The sequence below is a fragment of the Aspergillus candidus genome (genome assembly GCF_002847045.1).
Source record: "Aspergillus candidus strain CBS 102.13 unplaced genomic scaffold BDW47scaffold_53, whole genome shotgun sequence".
Lineage (NCBI taxonomy): Eukaryota > Fungi > Ascomycota > Eurotiomycetes > Eurotiales > Aspergillaceae > Aspergillus > Aspergillus candidus.
The window spans coordinates 71,937-89,979 of NW_020194058.1; the positions used below are offsets into that span (position 1 = coordinate 71,937).

At 49.5% G+C, this 18,043-nt stretch overlaps 7 protein-coding genes across 7 annotated transcripts; 5 read left to right on the forward strand and 2 right to left on the reverse strand.

The window, feature by feature from the left end:
* Positions 1 to 377: 377 nt before the first annotated feature.
* Positions 378 to 4,336, forward strand: BDW47DRAFT_133890 (uncharacterized protein; the record flags this gene model as incomplete). The annotated part of the gene is made up of 4 exons (XM_024817955.1): positions 378 to 426; positions 739 to 802; positions 1,004 to 1,624; positions 1,675 to 4,336. 4 exons carry the CDS (start codon positions 378 to 380, stop codon positions 4,334 to 4,336), a joined length of 3,396 nt encoding a protein of 1,131 aa, XP_024668992.1.
* A 332-nt stretch (positions 4,337 to 4,668) lies between these two features.
* BDW47DRAFT_69909 (putative glycerol dehydrogenase) lies at positions 4,669 to 5,996 on the reverse strand. Its single transcript, XM_024819636.1, has 4 exons — positions 5,854 to 5,996; positions 5,485 to 5,781; positions 5,051 to 5,431; positions 4,669 to 4,982 (listed from the first exon to the last, which is right to left on the reverse strand). The coding sequence occupies exons 1-4, from the start codon at positions 5,915 to 5,917 to the stop codon at positions 4,786 to 4,788; spliced, it is 939 nt and encodes a 312-aa protein (XP_024668993.1). The 5' UTR covers positions 5,918 to 5,996; the 3' UTR covers positions 4,669 to 4,785.
* Positions 5,997 to 8,345: 2,349 nt separating this feature from the next.
* BDW47DRAFT_128550 (uncharacterized protein) lies at positions 8,346 to 8,799 on the forward strand (the record flags this gene model as incomplete). The annotated part of the gene is made up of 2 exons (XM_024816859.1): positions 8,346 to 8,407; positions 8,484 to 8,799. The coding sequence occupies 2 exons, from the start codon at positions 8,346 to 8,348 to the stop codon at positions 8,797 to 8,799; spliced, it is 378 nt and encodes a 125-aa protein (XP_024668994.1).
* Positions 8,800 to 9,816: 1,017 nt separating this feature from the next.
* BDW47DRAFT_128551 (major facilitator superfamily domain-containing protein) lies at positions 9,817 to 10,796 on the forward strand (the record flags this gene model as incomplete). Its single annotated transcript, XM_024816860.1, has 3 exons — positions 9,817 to 9,936; positions 10,003 to 10,101; positions 10,155 to 10,796. The coding sequence occupies 3 exons, from the start codon at positions 9,817 to 9,819 to the stop codon at positions 10,794 to 10,796; spliced, it is 861 nt and encodes a 286-aa protein (XP_024668995.1).
* Positions 10,797 to 11,171: 375 nt separating this feature from the next.
* Positions 11,172 to 12,206, forward strand: BDW47DRAFT_128552 (uncharacterized protein; the record flags this gene model as incomplete). Its single annotated transcript, XM_024816861.1, has 2 exons — positions 11,172 to 11,621; positions 11,700 to 12,206. 2 exons carry the CDS (start codon positions 11,172 to 11,174, stop codon positions 12,204 to 12,206), a joined length of 957 nt encoding a protein of 318 aa, XP_024668996.1.
* Positions 12,207 to 13,023: 817 nt separating this feature from the next.
* BDW47DRAFT_111211 (uncharacterized protein) lies at positions 13,024 to 15,521 on the reverse strand. Its single transcript, XM_024813903.1, has one exon. The coding sequence runs from the start codon at positions 15,342 to 15,344 to the stop codon at positions 13,689 to 13,691; it is 1,656 nt and encodes a 551-aa protein (XP_024668997.1). The 5' UTR covers positions 15,345 to 15,521; the 3' UTR covers positions 13,024 to 13,688.
* A 515-nt stretch (positions 15,522 to 16,036) lies between these two features.
* Positions 16,037 to 17,082, forward strand: BDW47DRAFT_133893 (inositol oxygenase; the record flags this gene model as incomplete). Its single annotated transcript, XM_024817956.1, has 1 exon — positions 16,037 to 17,082. The coding sequence occupies exon 1, from the start codon at positions 16,129 to 16,131 to the stop codon at positions 17,080 to 17,082; it is 954 nt and encodes a 317-aa protein (XP_024668998.1). The 5' UTR covers positions 16,037 to 16,128.
* Positions 17,083 to 18,043: the final 961 nt, after the last annotated feature.

The following is an 18,043-nucleotide window of genomic DNA, read 5'->3' on the forward strand; positions in this document are numbered from 1 at the left end:
AGGAACTATCCCCAGTTCACTTGCACAGCCCCGCGCAAGGCTACGTGTCACGGTGTCAGGGATCCCCACCTCATCTCTAGGTGAGCTTCTTGAAACAACACAACAAGTCTAGGATTAAAATATTAAGCCACCAGCTTAGTATGTTTATTTCTCATCTGCTCTTAGATTCAGCGTAAGGTTTATGAACCCCGAGTGTAGGAACTGGCCATGAACAGACAGGAGGATATCCTCAATATTATACCAGATGGCAAACGAGATAAAAAAAGGTTAAAAGATTTTGTGTTGTTGATAAACAGTATCAAGGTTAAAAAAGTTTATTCTAGGTTATTCAAATCTAAATAAATATAGGCAATAACTAGTTCTATACTTCTTGTATAATGACTTTACTCGTAGTGAAGTTTGTCGTGAAGAGTGCTCCTGTATCACGTGAGTGAATGAGCCCTTGATACCATGTATAAATCTAGACAGTCTTCCTGTCTACTATAGTATACATAACGTGAAATACTGGACATTTGTGAATATGAGAATGATATCTTATTTCATGCTACTGGTTCTTTAACCGGGATTATAATACTTCTACGGTGTTGATTATCTTTATTTATTAGCTACAATGTGCTGATCAATAGTGTAGGCAGACTTCAAGTTAATGGACTCATGAACAGCCAGCCTGAGAGAAAGTGAACCCAGCTACACAGAGAGAAAAAAAACTAGGAAGATTATCATCGTCGTAGTAACTAGCACCAGCACCTATTCTCAGCGTCTTTTTCCAGCGTCACGAAAAACGACAGAGAAACGGAGCTAGGTAAGAAACACGACGACCACGACAACCACGACAACACGAAAACAATAACGACAAAGTTCACACGCAGCGTGTTTTCTGTGTCTCTTTTCTTTCATTTCACGTTAATTTCTTTCCACTTCCTCTTTCATCCCCTCTCTTCCACCTCACCTTAACAATCATCATCATCGTTTTTTCTCATCTCACCAACTCTCTGGTCTGTAGGCAAATGTCTACCAACCAAAAGAAGAATATCTCTGAAAAGTCACACTCTCCAAGCCCTCAGCCTGTTCCGGAAAAGAAAAGGCCCCATTCGCTCTGCTCCGCTGAGCTGCCATCGTCAACCATCCGATTTGACGACTTCTTCGGCGTAGACAGGATGGTGCTCGAACACCCGAGCGCTCGTTGCTCAATGAGAAGGATCTTCTCGGAAGGTCCCAGTCAGCCTATGATGCCCCTGCCTCAAACAGATGGGGCCTCTGATCGCCGTAAGCTCAAGAGAAATAAGAAGCAGAAGAAAAAAGCCAAGAATAAGACTAAGAACAACAACGATGACTGCCGCAGTGAGCGGTCCCAGAGCACCATCGACCACGATCTGCCGGCGGATACTGAGAACGCGGGTGGCGTCCAAGTGAGGGACTCTGCTGCCGAAGTGGTTGGTCTCTCTGGAGCTTCTGAGCAGTTGACTTCTGTTTGTTCGGAGCCGACAAGTGCCGTGGCGTCAAGCGTGCTGAGAGCTAACGGAGGATTGACTCCTGCCTTGCCTGTGTCTCTGTCGCCCCTCACTCCTAGCGCGGGGACTCGTCCTGTGTCAATTAAGGTTCTTGGGCCTGCTGGAAATAACGCGTACGTATGGTCTTGCTATCTTTGATTTATTCTCTAACAAAATTCGGTAGCAGTTTTACCCCTAGCGCAGTTGGCGGAGGGCCAGGGCTGCTGGACTCCTCGTTTCTAGACCTGCACGAGCAGAGAAAGCCTGCAGAATCGTCAAACACTCAGAAGCAGCCCCATCTCACAAGCTCTATTGACCCACCAACAGGCCCTGTCCGCTCCATTGCCAGTCAGACCGAAGTGCGCGTAAACTGCGATGCGGATAAAAATGGTAACATTCCGACCCCGCCAGTCACGTCCATGGTCCACAGTGGCAACCTTGTATGCCCGGTTCATAAAAAGCCTCTGTGCCAGTACAATCCAAAATGCTGTGTCCACAAGTCAAGGAAAACTGATTGCAGCTGCCCACCCAAGTCCTCATGCTGCTGCATGCACCACTTGGGCGATTGTTGCTTTTGTGTTTTCGTTCTAGAGGGGAATAGATGGGACGCAAGCGAATTCGAAAAGAGCAATGTTCGACGAAGGGACACTGGAAGGAAGGGCAATGATATAATGGCCGACAATAATACACCTGACCATCCAGAGTCCTCCCAGATGGTAGAAGAACACAAACGCTCAAGTGCGTCGAATGGAAACAAAGCTTCAGAGGCGGATGAAAGTCCAAAAGAGCACAAAAACTTCAATCCAAAAACCACCATGGACAATGCACTGTCTCCACGCGAGGCCAACAAATCCTGGGATGAGATGGTGGCCGAAGAAGAGGAAGAGCGTATGGCGTCTAGGTACCACATCGTTGAACTAATGAAGCCCATCAAGCCCGAAGAAACCGTGGCGGAGAAGGCCGCTTTAGGGTTTGTTAATACAGCGGAAGAGGCCGGACCGAATAAGACCACTGAACGAGGGGAGGTCCTTACCCCAGACGAGGACACTGATGAAGACGAAACCATCAAACCTGCAAATAGTGTCGCACCTGAAGAAGCTATGCCATTTGGAAAGACCGTACATCTAGGAACAAGCAACGAGCCTGGTGAGGCTATCAAGTCAGGTCAATTCATGATAACAGAAGAAAAACTCGAAGCTGGCGAAATTTTTGAGTTGAACGGAACAGCTGGATCAAAAAAATTGACCTCCGAGATTAAAACTCACCCCCAGAAGGTGGAGGAAGAAAGACATTCTGAGAGTATTGAGGAAGGGGAGAAGTCCAGGTCATGGGAGCATGTAGGCTCGACAGGGGATGCTGCACCTAAGACTGCGTCCGCGTCACTGGCAGAGGCCAACGAAATAGGAAAGAACCAGACCACCACAGGCCAAACAAACGCAGGTAAGCGTTCAACGGGCAACGATTCCTTCTTCTCTCCACAACACTCACACGGGGTGCCAGTGTCGGGAGATTACACAAAATTGGCAAATAACCCTTCAAAACAAGACACAAAACCAGACATGATGGATGTCGTTGCATCTCTAGACGCCACCATTCAAGAGAAAAAGAAAGAACTCCTTGACGCCATGACCTCCCTCGCGAACCATTTGATAGAATCTCTTGGGAACAACGAATTTTCAGACATGGGCATTGTGCTGAGATCCTCCAGCGAACAATTCCTGCCTTTTTGCTTCAAGGCACACAAGATAATGATTTCTCGCAGCCCATTCATTGCTGCTCTTTTAAAGACCCCCGTCGACCAGATCGTAGCGGTCTCGGGAGAGCGTTTTAGTATGCTCCAGGCATTTGAATTGGCCCTGCGAACCATGTATGGAATTCCCGTGCTTACCGGCGACCAGCTGAAGCCCGTGACGCTTTCAGCACTAGGTTACGACGATGGGACCCAGCCGGAGAGCTTCATTGTGAGTACAGCCATGATGGACTTTACTCTATGCTATGCCGCATCTGGAGCTTTCTTCGAGCAGCCTAGAGTCGTCGAATCCGGAATCAAACTGGCAATCCGGCTGATCGATTTAAACACCATTCCCTTGGCCCTGTGGCTCGGACTCGATACTGCCAAATTCAGTGTCGTTTTCGACGACACTGCCCACCCTCATCCCCCTACTAGCGACAGCCCATCTGCAGGAATCCCACCAGGACATCAACTCGGAGAGCATCCTACTGTCAAGGAACTCCAAGAGAGGTGGTCCCCGTTCTTGGTCACCGCGTGCCTGAGATACATTGCGGACAAAGTGAGCCCCGAGTTCCGCCTATTCGAGCAGGCCCAGTTAGAAGAACTGCCGGACCGTGTTCCTGAGCATCTGCGGTCTGTCCCAGGAACGGCCGTCAAGAACTCTCGCGTGAAAGACGTCGGGTTCGGATCGATGCCATCCATCAAGGAGCAGAAGCCCAGCACGGAGGTCGAACTTGTTTCCGCGGCGCTCATTTGCTTGCCGTACAAAGCGCTGCAGGAGCTTTTTCTTCTCTTGGATGCGAAAGGTGTCTTGTCGGCCGGCCTGGCCGGTCGCATCGTGGCCGCACGGGAGGATCGACGCATACAGGCGCTTCGGATCCTTAGCCAGCAAGGACTCGGCGTGGACCAGGACGATATCCCCAACGATGTTCGGGAGTTGGAGTATCGAGAGTTTCTCACCACGCGTCTTATCTCGGTAGCAGGAGAGCTGGACACCGTCACCGAAAAGGTGACTCTTGAGCGAACTTGGAAGGGTCTCCTTATTGCAGACCAGGCCTCATCTTCCTCCGAGAAAGGAAGCCCACCCGCCCGCCCACTCGCTTTACTGAACTAGAGATTTAATTTTGTGTTTGTGTGCAGATAAGCAGGGGCAAAAAAGAAATGGGATAGGAGGAAAACTGTGGTAGAAGGTGAAGTCAAGTTAGGGAGAGTGAGGGGATAGTGAAGGGAAGAAACAAGCACGGTGATTGATCATGATGGACAAAAACAGGCGGAAACACGTCCACAAGCGAGGCGGTGAGAAGCTGCATGCAAACGAGCAACTTCTTTGTTGTTTTGAGTATTTTGTTACAGTTCTATTTGCTGTGATGTGTTTACCGCATCTTGGTCTTCTTCTTCTTTTGTGGACACAACCCTAGTGGCAAGCTACTAAGCAGATTTCAATTTCATCACTCTAATGTTTATTAGACATCATTGTCGAGTTCGTCTTTATTGTAGCTCAATCGTCTATTTACTAGCACTTGCATCCATCCCACCGACTGTACAGTGTATGAAACCAGCAATTTAGGATTTGTCAGGGAATCCAAAGTCAACCCCGAAAGGCGGATAGACATAGCGGGTAAAGGCATTTCTCGCGGCCAGATCGTCGGTATATTTGGCGATCGTCTCCATATCGGATGCATCCAGCTCTACCAGGTTGCGGTTCTCCTCAATGCGAGACGGCGTCACCGACTTGGCAATGACGGAGGACCCACGAGCAACTATACACAGAAAACGCACCATTAGCCACGCATAAAACCATCGGGGGGCAGTCAGCTAGAAAACATACTATGCCAGCTCAGCAAAACACTCGCAGGAGGAACCCCCCGCTTCTCAGCAACCTTAACAATCGGTTCAGCCGAGAACATCGGGCACCCGGTGCTGCCCAGCGGGCTGTAAGCCGTGATGTGGATGCCCTTTTGCTTGCAAAAGTCGACAATCTCCTGCTGGGGGAGAGAGGGGTGGTTTTCGATCTGGTTGACGGCGGGGACGATGGTCGCTTCCGGGAGCAGCTGCTCGAGGTAGCGCACGCTGTAGTTGGACACACCGATCGCCTTGGCCTTCCCGGTTGACATGAGCTTCTCCATGTTTTTCCACGTTGTGACGTGGGAGTGGGAGTGCACGATGTCCCGGGAGTCGTCAGGGAGTCTGGGGAACATGGGGTGATTTCCTTGAAATTGGTTAGATGTATTGGTGTTGATTCGGAGTTAGTTGTCCACGAACCGTTGGGATTCATGGCTAGGGGCCAGTGCATGAGATACAGATCCACGTAGTCCAGACCCAGTCTCTTAAGACTCTCGTCGAGAGCCTGTTCCACTCTGCTGTGGTAGGTGCACCACAGCTTGGTGGTCACGAAGAGGTCCTCGCGCTTGACCTTGCCTGAAGCCAGGGCTTCCTTGATGCCATTGCCGACTTCCTCCTCGTTTCCGTAGCACGCCGCGCCGTCGATGTGACGGTATCCCACGGAGATGGCGTGGCTGACGGCGTTCTCGACCTCTCCGGGCTTGGACTGCCAGGTTCCTGGGAATCACATTAGCGAGACTCGATATCGGAATAAGGATTCCGTCATCGGTGGTGGTTGCGGGGCCGTACCGAGAGCCAGAGCGGGGATCTCCGCTCCCGTGTTGAGCTTGAATCGTGTGTCGGCAACACCCATGATGGACGGATTACAGTAGGATTATTGGAAGAGGGTGGAATGAGAGAAAGAGACAAGAGAGAAGTAGACAAGTGAGGAAGAAGGTGTATTTGACCAAGTGAAACAAGAGGGGGAGAAGTCAATTGGAGACTACTAAAGGTGACCCCCACGTGCCCCTCATTTCCACCAGTCTTTACTCTCTTGGGTCACATCCTTCTTCTTTCTTCCATCAATCACAGTCGTTCTTGGCTTATCTTCTCTAATGCTTCACCTAGAACGATATTTGCATATAATTTCTCTGGTGATCTTGTATCTCATTATCCTTGGGGGTCAAGCTTAAGAACACAGATTAACAGCCCAAATATGGCTTCAGATCAGATCTAGATGATCTGCAGTAGCAAACCTATTGAGTAAGGATATATAAGCACCTGGGTACTTGTATTTCTGTTTAAATAGTTGAGTAAATGAAGAAATACATTGGTGTCTTTATTTATGGTCTTTTTTCAACTTATTTGCCCAAGTCACAAAATATCGTGTCCACCCAACACCAAATACCCCCTATAGATATGGGATCGCAAAAGCAATTTGCGGAAAAGCTGGATCCACGCTGGTCTCGGTTTCTAGCTAAATCATATCATCAAACTGGGCGGAGTCGACAATCCGAAAGCCCAGAAGACCCCCAACCTCTTTTGGGTTGAGATAGAGGAGCGACGAAGGACCCTCTGGACTGCCTATGCCCTGAACCGGTATGTTATACTCATCACCAATCTGCCACTCAATCTGGATAACCACATGGTAAGCTCATGTATCTGTTAAATCGCCGGCTTCCGTGTCTTACCATAGACTGATATCAATAGATTCCTACCCGTCTTCCTGCTCCAAAGGCGGTCTTTCAACGTCAGCGGGCAGTCAAGGGGGAATCCATGGCCCTAGCCATGATTCGAAGCAATGACCAACATCTATCACCCTACGCCAAATCCATCGTCATCGTCACAATACTAGCACGCTGTCTCTCCCATCGCGACCAGTGCAAAGTCGAGCGAATCGTAGAACCATCATCAGAGGACTTGCGCACCTGGCATAAAACACTCGAAACCATCCTCAATCAAGAAATCTAAGGGACAATGACTGGTGCCCCTTCTGACATAAAATCAAGTGACCCCACTTACATCTTCATCGACATGCTTGCGCAAGTTGCTGTGCTGGTTCTTTTCACCGTGCTGAATTCAACGCCCCTTGACACAGATCCATACCATGACACCTTCAGGGAGTACGAGAAGAAGGCTTCCGGGGTAGCGGACATGATTCACAGCCTGGTGTAGAAACTGCCACACGGGTTGCCTCAAGGTCAGAACCCCCTTGTTGCGTGCCTTTTGGATATCCCTCACCTATAGCCTCAGATATAGCCTTTCACGCTGATTGCATTGTTCATTTGTGCCGAATTCACGCACTCGCACAAGACACCCAATCCAAATCACGCGGCGCAGCTAAAGACTATCTCTGCGAGTCTACGGCAGCTATCGCCGGCTAATAAAACTCGCCTAATCGCTGGAAGTTGAGATCCAACGAGATCCCGAGACTGTTGGTACAACCCGGGGCATATAGTTTGCGCTTTGGGTTTTGATTTTAAAACGACTACCATGACCAAGACAAGATAGGACGTGGTATTGATTATGTCTGATTCACTTTGTATAGTGATGCCAGTTTGCGACATAGCGACTGGTCCAAAAAGGGGCTTTTTTGCACTTAATGTCTTTGCAAGACCTTGAGTATCTTGATCAGGATTTTGTGGATATGTACTTCTTCCACTACAGATATTTCTGAATATGACATGTAAATAGACACGTCAGGCTATAAGAATTATGGTTCATTCTTTCCTCCTTTCCTTCCTCCGACTACCCTTTCAGACACCGCTTCTCTTGCTAGGTCTCTTGAATTATGCTGGCCTCAGTCAGTGAACAAAAAAAAAAACACGACGAAACGTCAGCAGATATCACGCGTCGGACTGTAATTAGGTAGGACGCGATCATGCATGTAGAATCTCGGCGGTCGGGACCCCGAAACGCAATATCGTCCAGTACGAAACGCGAGTCCATGACGCCTTGACCGTGCATATTAGCTGTTCATGCGTAACGAGTAAGAAATTAGGCTACATCCAACCAACAAATATTCCTTTGCCGCATTTTGTACAAAGTTCTTGATCGACAAAGTAAGCCCGACTCGGGGGCTGTGTATACCCCGACTGCTTATGTCCGAGAACGGTGTATTTGCCCCTTTGGGATAAGCCGATTCGACCTACTCGATGTATATAACGGAAGCCCTACAAATGACAACAGGGCATTCAATTTCTGGCATCCCAGTTCTCAATAACATCTCGATTTACTTTATTACAAGCTATACAAACCAATATCCCTTTTTCTCACATTATAATCTCAACAAGATACCCAAAATGATCTCAGACGAGAAGCCCCCGTCCTTCGTCTCCGTCGAGGCCCCCACCGAAAAGCCAGCGTAAGTCCTACCGTCAGCTATTCTATATCTCATCTGGTGCATTATACAAATTCTGACAAACCCCGCGTGGTATAAGACCATGCACCGTCCACGGTCCCTCCCAGACCCCGCATCTCGACCGCGAACTCCAGCAGCCCTACGCCCAGGCTATGATCCAGGCCCTGACAGCTGCTCTCAACGACCTTACGGATGAGAAGAAGTGCACACAATGCTCGCTGGAGAGATCTTCTGCTCTTCTAACTAGCCATGTGCGGGAGATTCAGGCCATGAAGAAGAAGGAGCAGTGGTCGAAGGGGGAGAGGAAGGCGCTCAAGGCGGAAATCAAGACATCATTGAAGGGTGTGAGGAAGGATGCGAAGACTATGTGGAGGGAGGGAATGGGCGGAAACTAGATTCGTCTTTGTTGATATATACTGCGCTTGGGTTTTTCATGACGCGGAGGTTGGGTTTGGTTTATTCATCGCATACAATAGAATAATGTAATGTCTGTGGGTCTTTTATTCTCCCTATTGCGGCGCGGATCCTGTCCATTGGGATCAGGGCGCGGTAGTCCACTTTATGTGTGTATTGCGAGTAGGAAGCCGGGTCGTCTGAGCCGAAGAGCAGCTGCCGCGTTCGGGACTTGAAACCGTCGGCGGCGATGACTGTTTGTCTCGATTAGGTAGGTAATATGCTGGAAGAACGATTGAAGATATAGGAAGGAGGCCAAACATACCAGCATCTGCCTACGTACTCGTCCCATCAGCAAGTTTCAGGAACACCCTCTCCGACCGCGCATAACCCTCGATGGTATCTAGCTTCTTCTGTAATTGTACCACACCGTTCGGAATAACCTTGTCAAGACCATTTAGGAAGTGACCCCGTCATACACGTTCCCCACCCCTTTACATCCGCGTCCAACTTCAACAGCGACTTCTAGTGCATCGTATCATCCTCCCGTTGCTACCCGTATCCATCGATATAGCGTAGATAGGATTTGGTATCATGTTGGTCGAACGAGACGCTGACGGCGCCCCTGGAGCGCAACGCCTTTACAGTCCCCGAGTTGACCTTCTCCATGCAGCGCACTGTGTTGGCCATGAAGCTGAGTCCGGCGCCATGGATAGTGGCCGAGTTTCCGCGTCCATTGCAACGTTGGCTTGATGGAGAGATACTCTTGGTCGCTTATGATTTGCTGGTTAGGAGTTACTTTACTGTCTTTGCTGAAGGTACTCGAGCACCTGGATAGTACGTGTCACTGAAGACGGGTGGCGGCGTGATCGCCGTAGCCCTAAATCAATCTGGTTGGTTTCCCGACATCTCCGACGTTACCCCCGAGCAGCGCCATGTCCGCCCCGATCTATAAAAATCATCTCCTTCTATCTCACTTGAAGTCTCCCCTGAACCCAATGGTAAAAAATAAAAACACTATGAGCGATTCAAACGGCGAGAAATCTCGAATTGGCCCCAACCCTGAAATCCCGCCGCAGCCCAAGCCTGCCGCAGGGTTCTCTCCACCCCCCGATGGCGGCCTGTTGGCATGGACGAACGTCCTCGGCAGCTTCATACTCTACTTCAACACTTGGGGCATCCTCAACACGTCCTGGGCGTACTAGACATATTACGAATCTGGGGCTCTCTTCGCGGCCAATTCCTCCAATATCTTCTGGGTCGGCTCGATCGCGGCCTTTATGCTCCTCTTCGTGGGTCTCTTCGTCGGTCCCGTCTACGACAGGGGACGCTCCTCCTCCCACTGGCGGTCATGCAGCCTCGTGTCCAACCGCCCAAGGCCCGCGCCATGATTGATCGGACGGCGCTCACAGACGTCAGCTACATGGCGTTTGTATTGAGCTCACTGATCATCTATATGGGTCTCTTCGTCATTCTATTCTACTTTTCGTACTACTCCGCCGCAAACGAGATCACAGACGAGTCTCTCGCGTTCTACCTTGTACCCATCCTCAACGCGACCTCCATCTTTGGCCGAACCATCCCCAACAAGCTGGCTGACAAGACCGGCCCGTTCAACCTGCTCGTCCCGGCTTCCTTGATTTCCGGTCTACTCATGCTGTGCATGATGGCCGTGAGCTCCAAGGGCACGATTGTTGTGATGGCGCTGCTGTCGGGCTTCATGAGCGGGGCGCTTATCGGTCTTCCGCCCGTGTGTCTGGCGATGTTGACGGCGGATAAATCGCGGCTCGGAATGCGCATCGGAATGGGGTATACGATTATCGTGCAGGTCGTGTTGATCAGCGGGCCCAGTAGTGGTGCAATTTTGCGGAATGGGGGCGCCTCGCTCGATTGGCGGAGTTTGTGGAAATTTGGAGGCGTGCCGACTTGTGTGACGGGGTTGATATATGCTGCAATTCGGATAGCCAAGTATGGACCTGGTCTTATGGTTAAGGCGTGAGACTTTGATCTCTTGTGATGAGACAAAGAATGAGAGAGGCAACCTCCTAATAGTATTGCAAGTCTTATAAAGATTACAGGTATAACTCTTTCGTCCAGGGGAGCCAGCCACACTCGTTTCAGCGAGTTTGAGGGAGGAGATGTGTCTACAGATGTGATTGAACCCTGTCAGCATTAAGTATTGAGCCAACCCAACCACGATGGGCTGGATACTTACCCCGCGCCAGGGTCAAGAATTTAAGGAAACGCCGATGGCTTTCTTTACTCATTCTCCTCCGCCCAGCAACATTACATACATCTACCTTATGTAAATGTTTAATGGAATATACAGTCTAAACTAATATAGTCCAACTAGATCAAAGACTCCACTTCCATCATGAGCGAAATCCTCGTCATAACCTGCCCAAGCGGCAAACAGTGCTCCCGCCTCATCCCCCTCCTCTACAACAAAGGCAAATTCACCTTGCGACTGGCAGCACACTCGAAGGCGTCCGCCAACAGACTCAAAGAACGCTACCCAGATGCCGAGATTATAACAACAGACCTGCAGTCTCTCCCGGACTGCCGCAAACTCTTACAAGGCGCAACGGCCATCAACGCCGTTCTCCCCAGTCTGCACTCCCACGAGAAAGAGATTGGATTCAACCTGGTCGACGCAGCAGTCGCCGAGTCCAGGCGCCAGGGGAACGTTTTCAAACATTTCGTGTTCTCGAGTGTGCTCGGCACGCAGCATCGAAGCCTCCTACAGCATGACCGGAAGAGCTACGTCGAGGAGAGGCTCTTTTTGAGTCCCTTGAACTGCTGGACTATTCTCAAGCCAACAAATGTGCGTGACCTCGAACATGGCTATGCTATCTCCCCACCTCAAACCCACAATCTACTAGATGCTGACAGAGTGGGACAGTTCATGGACGCCTACCCCGTGGCCGCCCTCGCAGAGCAAGAGCACCCCGTTCTGGAAAAGTGGTGGAACCCCGAACACGCGAACAGCGTCATCGCTCTGGCGGATCTGGCAGAGGCATCTGCCAAGGTCCTTCATGAAAGAGAGCGCCATTACCTCGCCGAGTATCCACTGTGCTCGACGATGCCCATATCGGAGACGGACATTATCGGCGTTATCGAGAGACGCATCGGGAGGAAGATCCTGCTCCAGACGCCTTCATTCGAGACGGGCGTGAGCAAGGTGACCAAGGGGCTGCATGGTGCGGACGAAAAGGACGCCGGCGAGCTCGGGCTCGGTTCGGCGAGTGAGGGAGACCTTCGTGGCGATCTTGTCCGTGATGCGGTGGAGCACTTGATTTTGTTTTATAATCGGCGGGGGTTGAAGGGGAGTCCGAATGTGCTGAGGTGGGTGCTGGGGAGGGAACCGACGTCTGTTGAGCAGTGGGTTGACTCTGTTGCTCCGAAGTGAGAAGACTGTTTTCTACGGTCGACGTAGTCTGGGTTTATGAGCAAGGTGTGCAATGCAACATCGATAAACTTATTATTGCGATTCCTTGTACAGTGAAGCTGAAGCCATGTGCCTTTTATGGCCCTGACGAACAGTACCCAATAAGTCAATAGGTCCATGTGCATACTCCCTACACTGTCACATATGTAAATATTCAATAGTGGTATATGCATATGCCGTCTACATAGGAAGCTCCAAGTTACGCCAGGTTAAACCTGGAATGCAGGAAGAGGATCGATAACAGAGATTAGTCAAACCAATCCTGACCACATGCCAATTTGATATATTGATGCTGCAGTTTTCTCTCGGACGATCTCTGGTCAAAGCCACAGCAGGGTAGGTGACTGCGCCAACCGCCCGCGTGCAGACGTCGTGGGGAAAATCGGGTTCCAGTTCATCTCCTCCATCTCCGTCGCGGGTTGCCACCCGTTCCTGACCAACGAGACAGCCGTTCCCGAACTGCGCGCCAATATTATCTCCGATTTCGAGCCGGCCTTCTATAATTTTATAGTTACCCCGAGGGTTGTGTCAGATCAATTAGAAGGCAGCCACCAATCGCCCCCACTCGCGTCAGCCTCGTGGATCAATCAACAACTACGGCTATGCAATCGATGTTAATACTCCACAACTCGTTCACTCACGGCAGCCCGCTCCGTCGGCAGAGGACATTCCTACCCCAGCCAATAATGTCGTCCCCGAAAAAAACGGTGGAGCCTTGATCTGTCGGGGATCAGCAGCTTGAGCCAACCGCTTCGAGTCATCGCAACCCCGGCCGCCAGTTGCGGTGCGGACGCAGTATCCTCGGTCTTCTCTTCAGAATGGCTTTGGTATTATTGAGTGCGTCCCAGAGCAGCAAGCTCCAAGACCTGCTGTGTGCGCATATTATGTCTCTTAGGCTCGTGTAAATCGGCTCTTTACAGCCCTGCCGGCTTTCTAATTAGTGCATCTTGATCTTTGACGATGCGGTGAATGACCAGTGCCAGTACGTAGTCATGGTGGACGAGCGATGGGTGAGTCTAATTCTGTGAGCGAAATAACTTTCTCTACTCACTCTCTCAAAGTAGTGATATTTGGATGAGATAGAAGGAAGGTCTCACAGCTTTTATACTGACACTCTCACCTAATTAGTTTGCCAAGGGTATGACCATGGTACAGTCTTTCTATTGTAGTTGGTCCAATTAGGGCTTCTCTCAGGTTAACATGTTCAAATGCCCGCAAGGCGCAAGGAAGTAGCTTCCTTGGCTTTAGCTCGAAGACAGCGTGGCTGAGTTGATCGAATGTCTTGGAAGAGCAAATATTGATACAGCAGTCCTTGCTCAAACAAGTAGATGATTTATGCGGTACATATATGCCTTGAATGGTGGTGTTGACTCCATACTGTTTACTCAGTGAATGCAAATCGCATCCTGAGTCATTGATATGGCTAAATATTAGGGTTTCCCATCAGAGATCAGAGTCATCACTGTCCGGTAGTGCGAAATATGGATGCTCAAAATTCGCTGGTGGCATAGAGTCCCCCTGGTAGAACGACAACCTGGTTGGTGGCCAGCTGTCGTATGCAAAGTCGACCCCGGCGTCAGCAAACAGAGACCTCACAGCATCTTCCGCATGCAACTTGGTATTTCTGTCCCATCTCACCTCCTTCAGGTTCTGGAATTGTTCTTTAACAGCCTCGCTAAGACCAAGCAGAGCCTTTTCCAGCCGCGGAAGATCCTTGCCAATACGCCCAGCAAGGTGTAGGGAGCCAACGCCGGAAGGGAGAATTTGGACTAAGATCTGGGAGTCATCCGTCCAACGATGCATGAAAAACCTGCTGTGGAACTCGTCCAGGTTGAGAAAGAGGTGTTTCAGGGCCGTAAGCTCTCGAAAATTGAAAGCGCTCGGGGTGGCGGGGTCCCCTCCCCGGTGCCGGAGATCGACATGCACCGATTTGAGTGTTTTGCGGTGGCGGCTGAGATATCTTGCAGCATTGTGGAGCTGGAAATGATCGCTGGAGTCCCATTGCCCTTCTGGCCCGCCATCGCCGAAGTGAACCCCCGCCTCGTACGTGAAGCTGCATAGACCGTCACAAGAATTGAGTATGTTTTCAAGGCCTTGCTCGTTGAGGCGACTGGACGTGATTCGAACATGCCTAAGTCTCGGCAAAAAAGGCAATGCGGCCCGTTTCCGAGTACCATAGTACTTATGGAGAGTACCATAGCACTTATGGAGGTTAAGCGTTTCAAGGTACGGAGAAACATCAAGGAGGGCCCTGGCATTGTAGTCAAGATCAAAATACCTCTCAGCAGTGCGTAGCACCGAAAGATTTATAGTCCGCAGCGGCAGTTGTGAGATCCCGGCGGCCGATAGGGTTGCAGCGTCAACAGAAAATATGTCAGAGTCTGGACCAAAGAAAAGGCTGCAATGTTCCAGCTTTGGTAGTGCCGCAATCAAAAGAGTAATTAAGTCTTTGGCTGACAGTCTCTTGGGCTCTTTGATTTTTAAAGCAACGGCAATCTCGCGGAGAGTGTCACAAGCTTCCGCTCTCAATATGGACTGTCTCAATTCTGGCTGTGGCTGGTCACAGCAGGTATTCAGGCCACAATAGGCTCGCAGGGGGCTATTATCAACGTCAGGCGGACGCAGACCCTTCCCATTCGGCGTCCGAGCCCGTGTCTTCCCTTCCTTTAACAACCTTTGACGGTCTCTCTCCTCCTTTTCCAGGGCCTTAAGAGAAGCTTGGAGCAGATGTGGCAGTATATGAATTCTCTTCACGAACCCAGCCAAGTCTCGGCGCCGAGCGACTGTTTGCAAGAACGAAAGAAGCCGGCCATCCCATGTATAAAGCTCTGAGCGCCACGAGTCGCCATACCCGAGCATAAACTCACTATATAAGATAGGTTGAATGGCGCTGCACAAGCGCTTGGAAACCAGGCAAAGGGAGAGAAGCGGCTGTAGTCTTAATGAGTACCAAGATGGCCGGTCGCACATCTGCCGAGAATAGCGAAAGTGGGCATCTGGCGGTTCTAATTTGTTTGAGTCGCGGCGATCAATGTCCAAATGAGCCAGTGTCATATGTAGTACCTCAGGGGGAAGGTGGTCCAGTGCCGGCGACATCATGCTGATGTTAAATTGAGAAATAGAAAAGCCATTGAAGAGATGAGCCCGTGAGATGCTTGAATGCCTCAGAGATACAGCCAATGGTCAATTCCGTTTCAATGGTTCCAATTGGACTGCGATAAGCCTAATTCCTACTGGGCATTCCACTGAAGGAACTAGATGCCGGACTCACAAAAACATCAGAAACGCATGAATGAGTCGACGGTACAACAGGTAAGGAAAATGACATGATTGTTTAATCAGAAGAACTAACTAAACTGCTGGTTCCTTCCGCCCACATGACTGGAGTGAAACTACATCCACGTGAAAGGAACCCCGGAAACCAGAATCCTCAATAGAGCCAATTATCATGGAGATTGATATCATATCCCCACATCTCCCGAGGCCGATCCGTGGTTGGATCCAGATCTGTATACCTGAGATCATGGTGCATTCTGCAGTGGAGATGATACGGAAGCCAGAATCCGAGTGGCTACAGGGAATTAATATATCAATTGTCACCGCTAAGACAATGTATATCATCGGGTATTGGTTTGTGAAGCTGTACTTCCTATTAATCCTATCACTGGACTTCCTCACTGTGCTGTATAACATCCACTCATCAGTGATTAGACCCTTGTTTTTGGGGGTATATATACCTCGATTTTCTTCCCACTGTTCCTCTTTTCACACATCTCTCCACCTATCTTGATCTTTGATATCCACCATCTCTCCACACATCTAATAGCTATATTTGATACTATCAACAATATCAACAAGAAAAAATCAACGAAACTGTGACGAAATGGCACCCGTCGCCATCTCCCCCGAACCCGTCCCCATCACCAAAAGGGACGGCCATGCTCTCGAAGACCTCTCCGACGCCATTGACGATGTTAATGTTCTCAAAGCAGCGCTGCACAAGAACCTAGACGGAAAAGACATATACGACGCCTCCGAATTTGATCAACACAAGGACAAGTCCCAGTTCCGCCAGTACGAGAACGCCTGCGATCGCGTGAAATCTTTTTACAGGGAGCAACATTTGAAGCAGACCGTGGCTTACAACCTAAAAGCGCGCAATGATTTTCGTTCGAAGGTCCGCGCCCATATGACTATATGGGAGGCGATCGAGAAGCTCAATACTCTGATTGATGAAAGCGACCCCGACACCAGCCTCTCCCAGATCGAGCATCTCGTTCAGTCGGCTGAGGCCATCCGCCGCGATGGCAAACCCCGTTGGATGCAGCTGACGGGGTTGATTCATGACCTGGGCAAGCTTCTCTACTTCTTCGACGCGCAGGGACAGTGGGACGTTGTGGGCGATACTTTCCCTGTTGGTATTGCGTACGACGAGAGAATTATCTACGGACGGGACTCGTTCAAAAACAACGAGGACTATGGGCACCCAATCTATGACACCGAATTTGGTATCTACAGCCCCGGATGCGGCATGGATAATGTCATGATTTCTTGGGGTCACGACGAGTACCTCTACCACGTTGTGAAGAGCCAGTCTACCCTGCCGGACGAGGCGCTCGCGATGATCCGCTATCACAGCTTCTACCCCTGGCACAAGGAGGGGGCCTACCGCGAGCTGATGGACGATCACGACGAGAAGATGCTCAAAGCTGTGCAGGCTTTCAATCCTTACGATTTGTACAGCAAAAGCGACGAGGTTCCGAGCGTGGAGAAACTCAAGCCTTATTATCTGGAGTTGATTGATGAGTTCTTCCCGACCAAGGTGCTCAGGTGGTGAACATTCAGTACCTGGCTATTGATTTCTCTTGGATGAATCTCTTTTGGATTTATCTCCCTTGGGCTTGACACTGCAATTTGGCTTGTAAAACAGTGGAGGCTTTTTTCTCGTCTTTTTGGTTTTTTATTTTCCATTTTTCCTATCCTGTGTACACTGTCATCCATCTTCATGTCCCCTCCAAGTTGTCACGACTCCACGAATATCACGATTTAACGAATACAAATGTCTAGAACCAGATGCTTTTATTTACTACCAAATAAATCAAAATAATTCCGGCGCTGAGGCCGCACAATACAATCTATTCCAGCTGAGTAGTAGTAGTACAAATCCGTAAAATCGCCATGCATGACATCAACAATAATCTATATATAGCTATCTAATCAGCGAGCTGTATTACATGGATATGTAATACCACCTCACATACTGCAGTGATAGTAGGCAGCACCCTTGCAGTATGCAGAGAAGTCGAGCTGACCGGCTGGACGTTCGGGATCAGGTTTCCGCTCTCGTTCTAGATTCGGATCATCAGATCTAGATGCGGGGCTGATCTATCAGTAAGTAGGCAGTAAGTACAGCTGGTGGGGAGTACAGCATACTGTAGATTTCTATTGCCGTTGTCATCGGGTATGGAGCAACAATGGTATTGTTTAATTGTAATATGTAATTTATAGGTTTTTAGGATAATTCTCGAGATAGATATACAGTGGGTGAAATCACTAGCTCGGGAATAGTTGGCATATGAAATTAAAGATACTTAGTATATTTATTAGCTATTGAATTATGATAGTACAAAAGCCTCATATCATTCTATACATGTCTCTCCTTTATTTAATATATACCTGTTGTTGAATAGCCTTGGAATAGTATCGAATACCTATCATATCAGAAAAGTCCATGAGACATAGTGACTTGAAATCACATCCCCCTCCTACCCCTAATAAGCTATTCAAGGATGTGAATG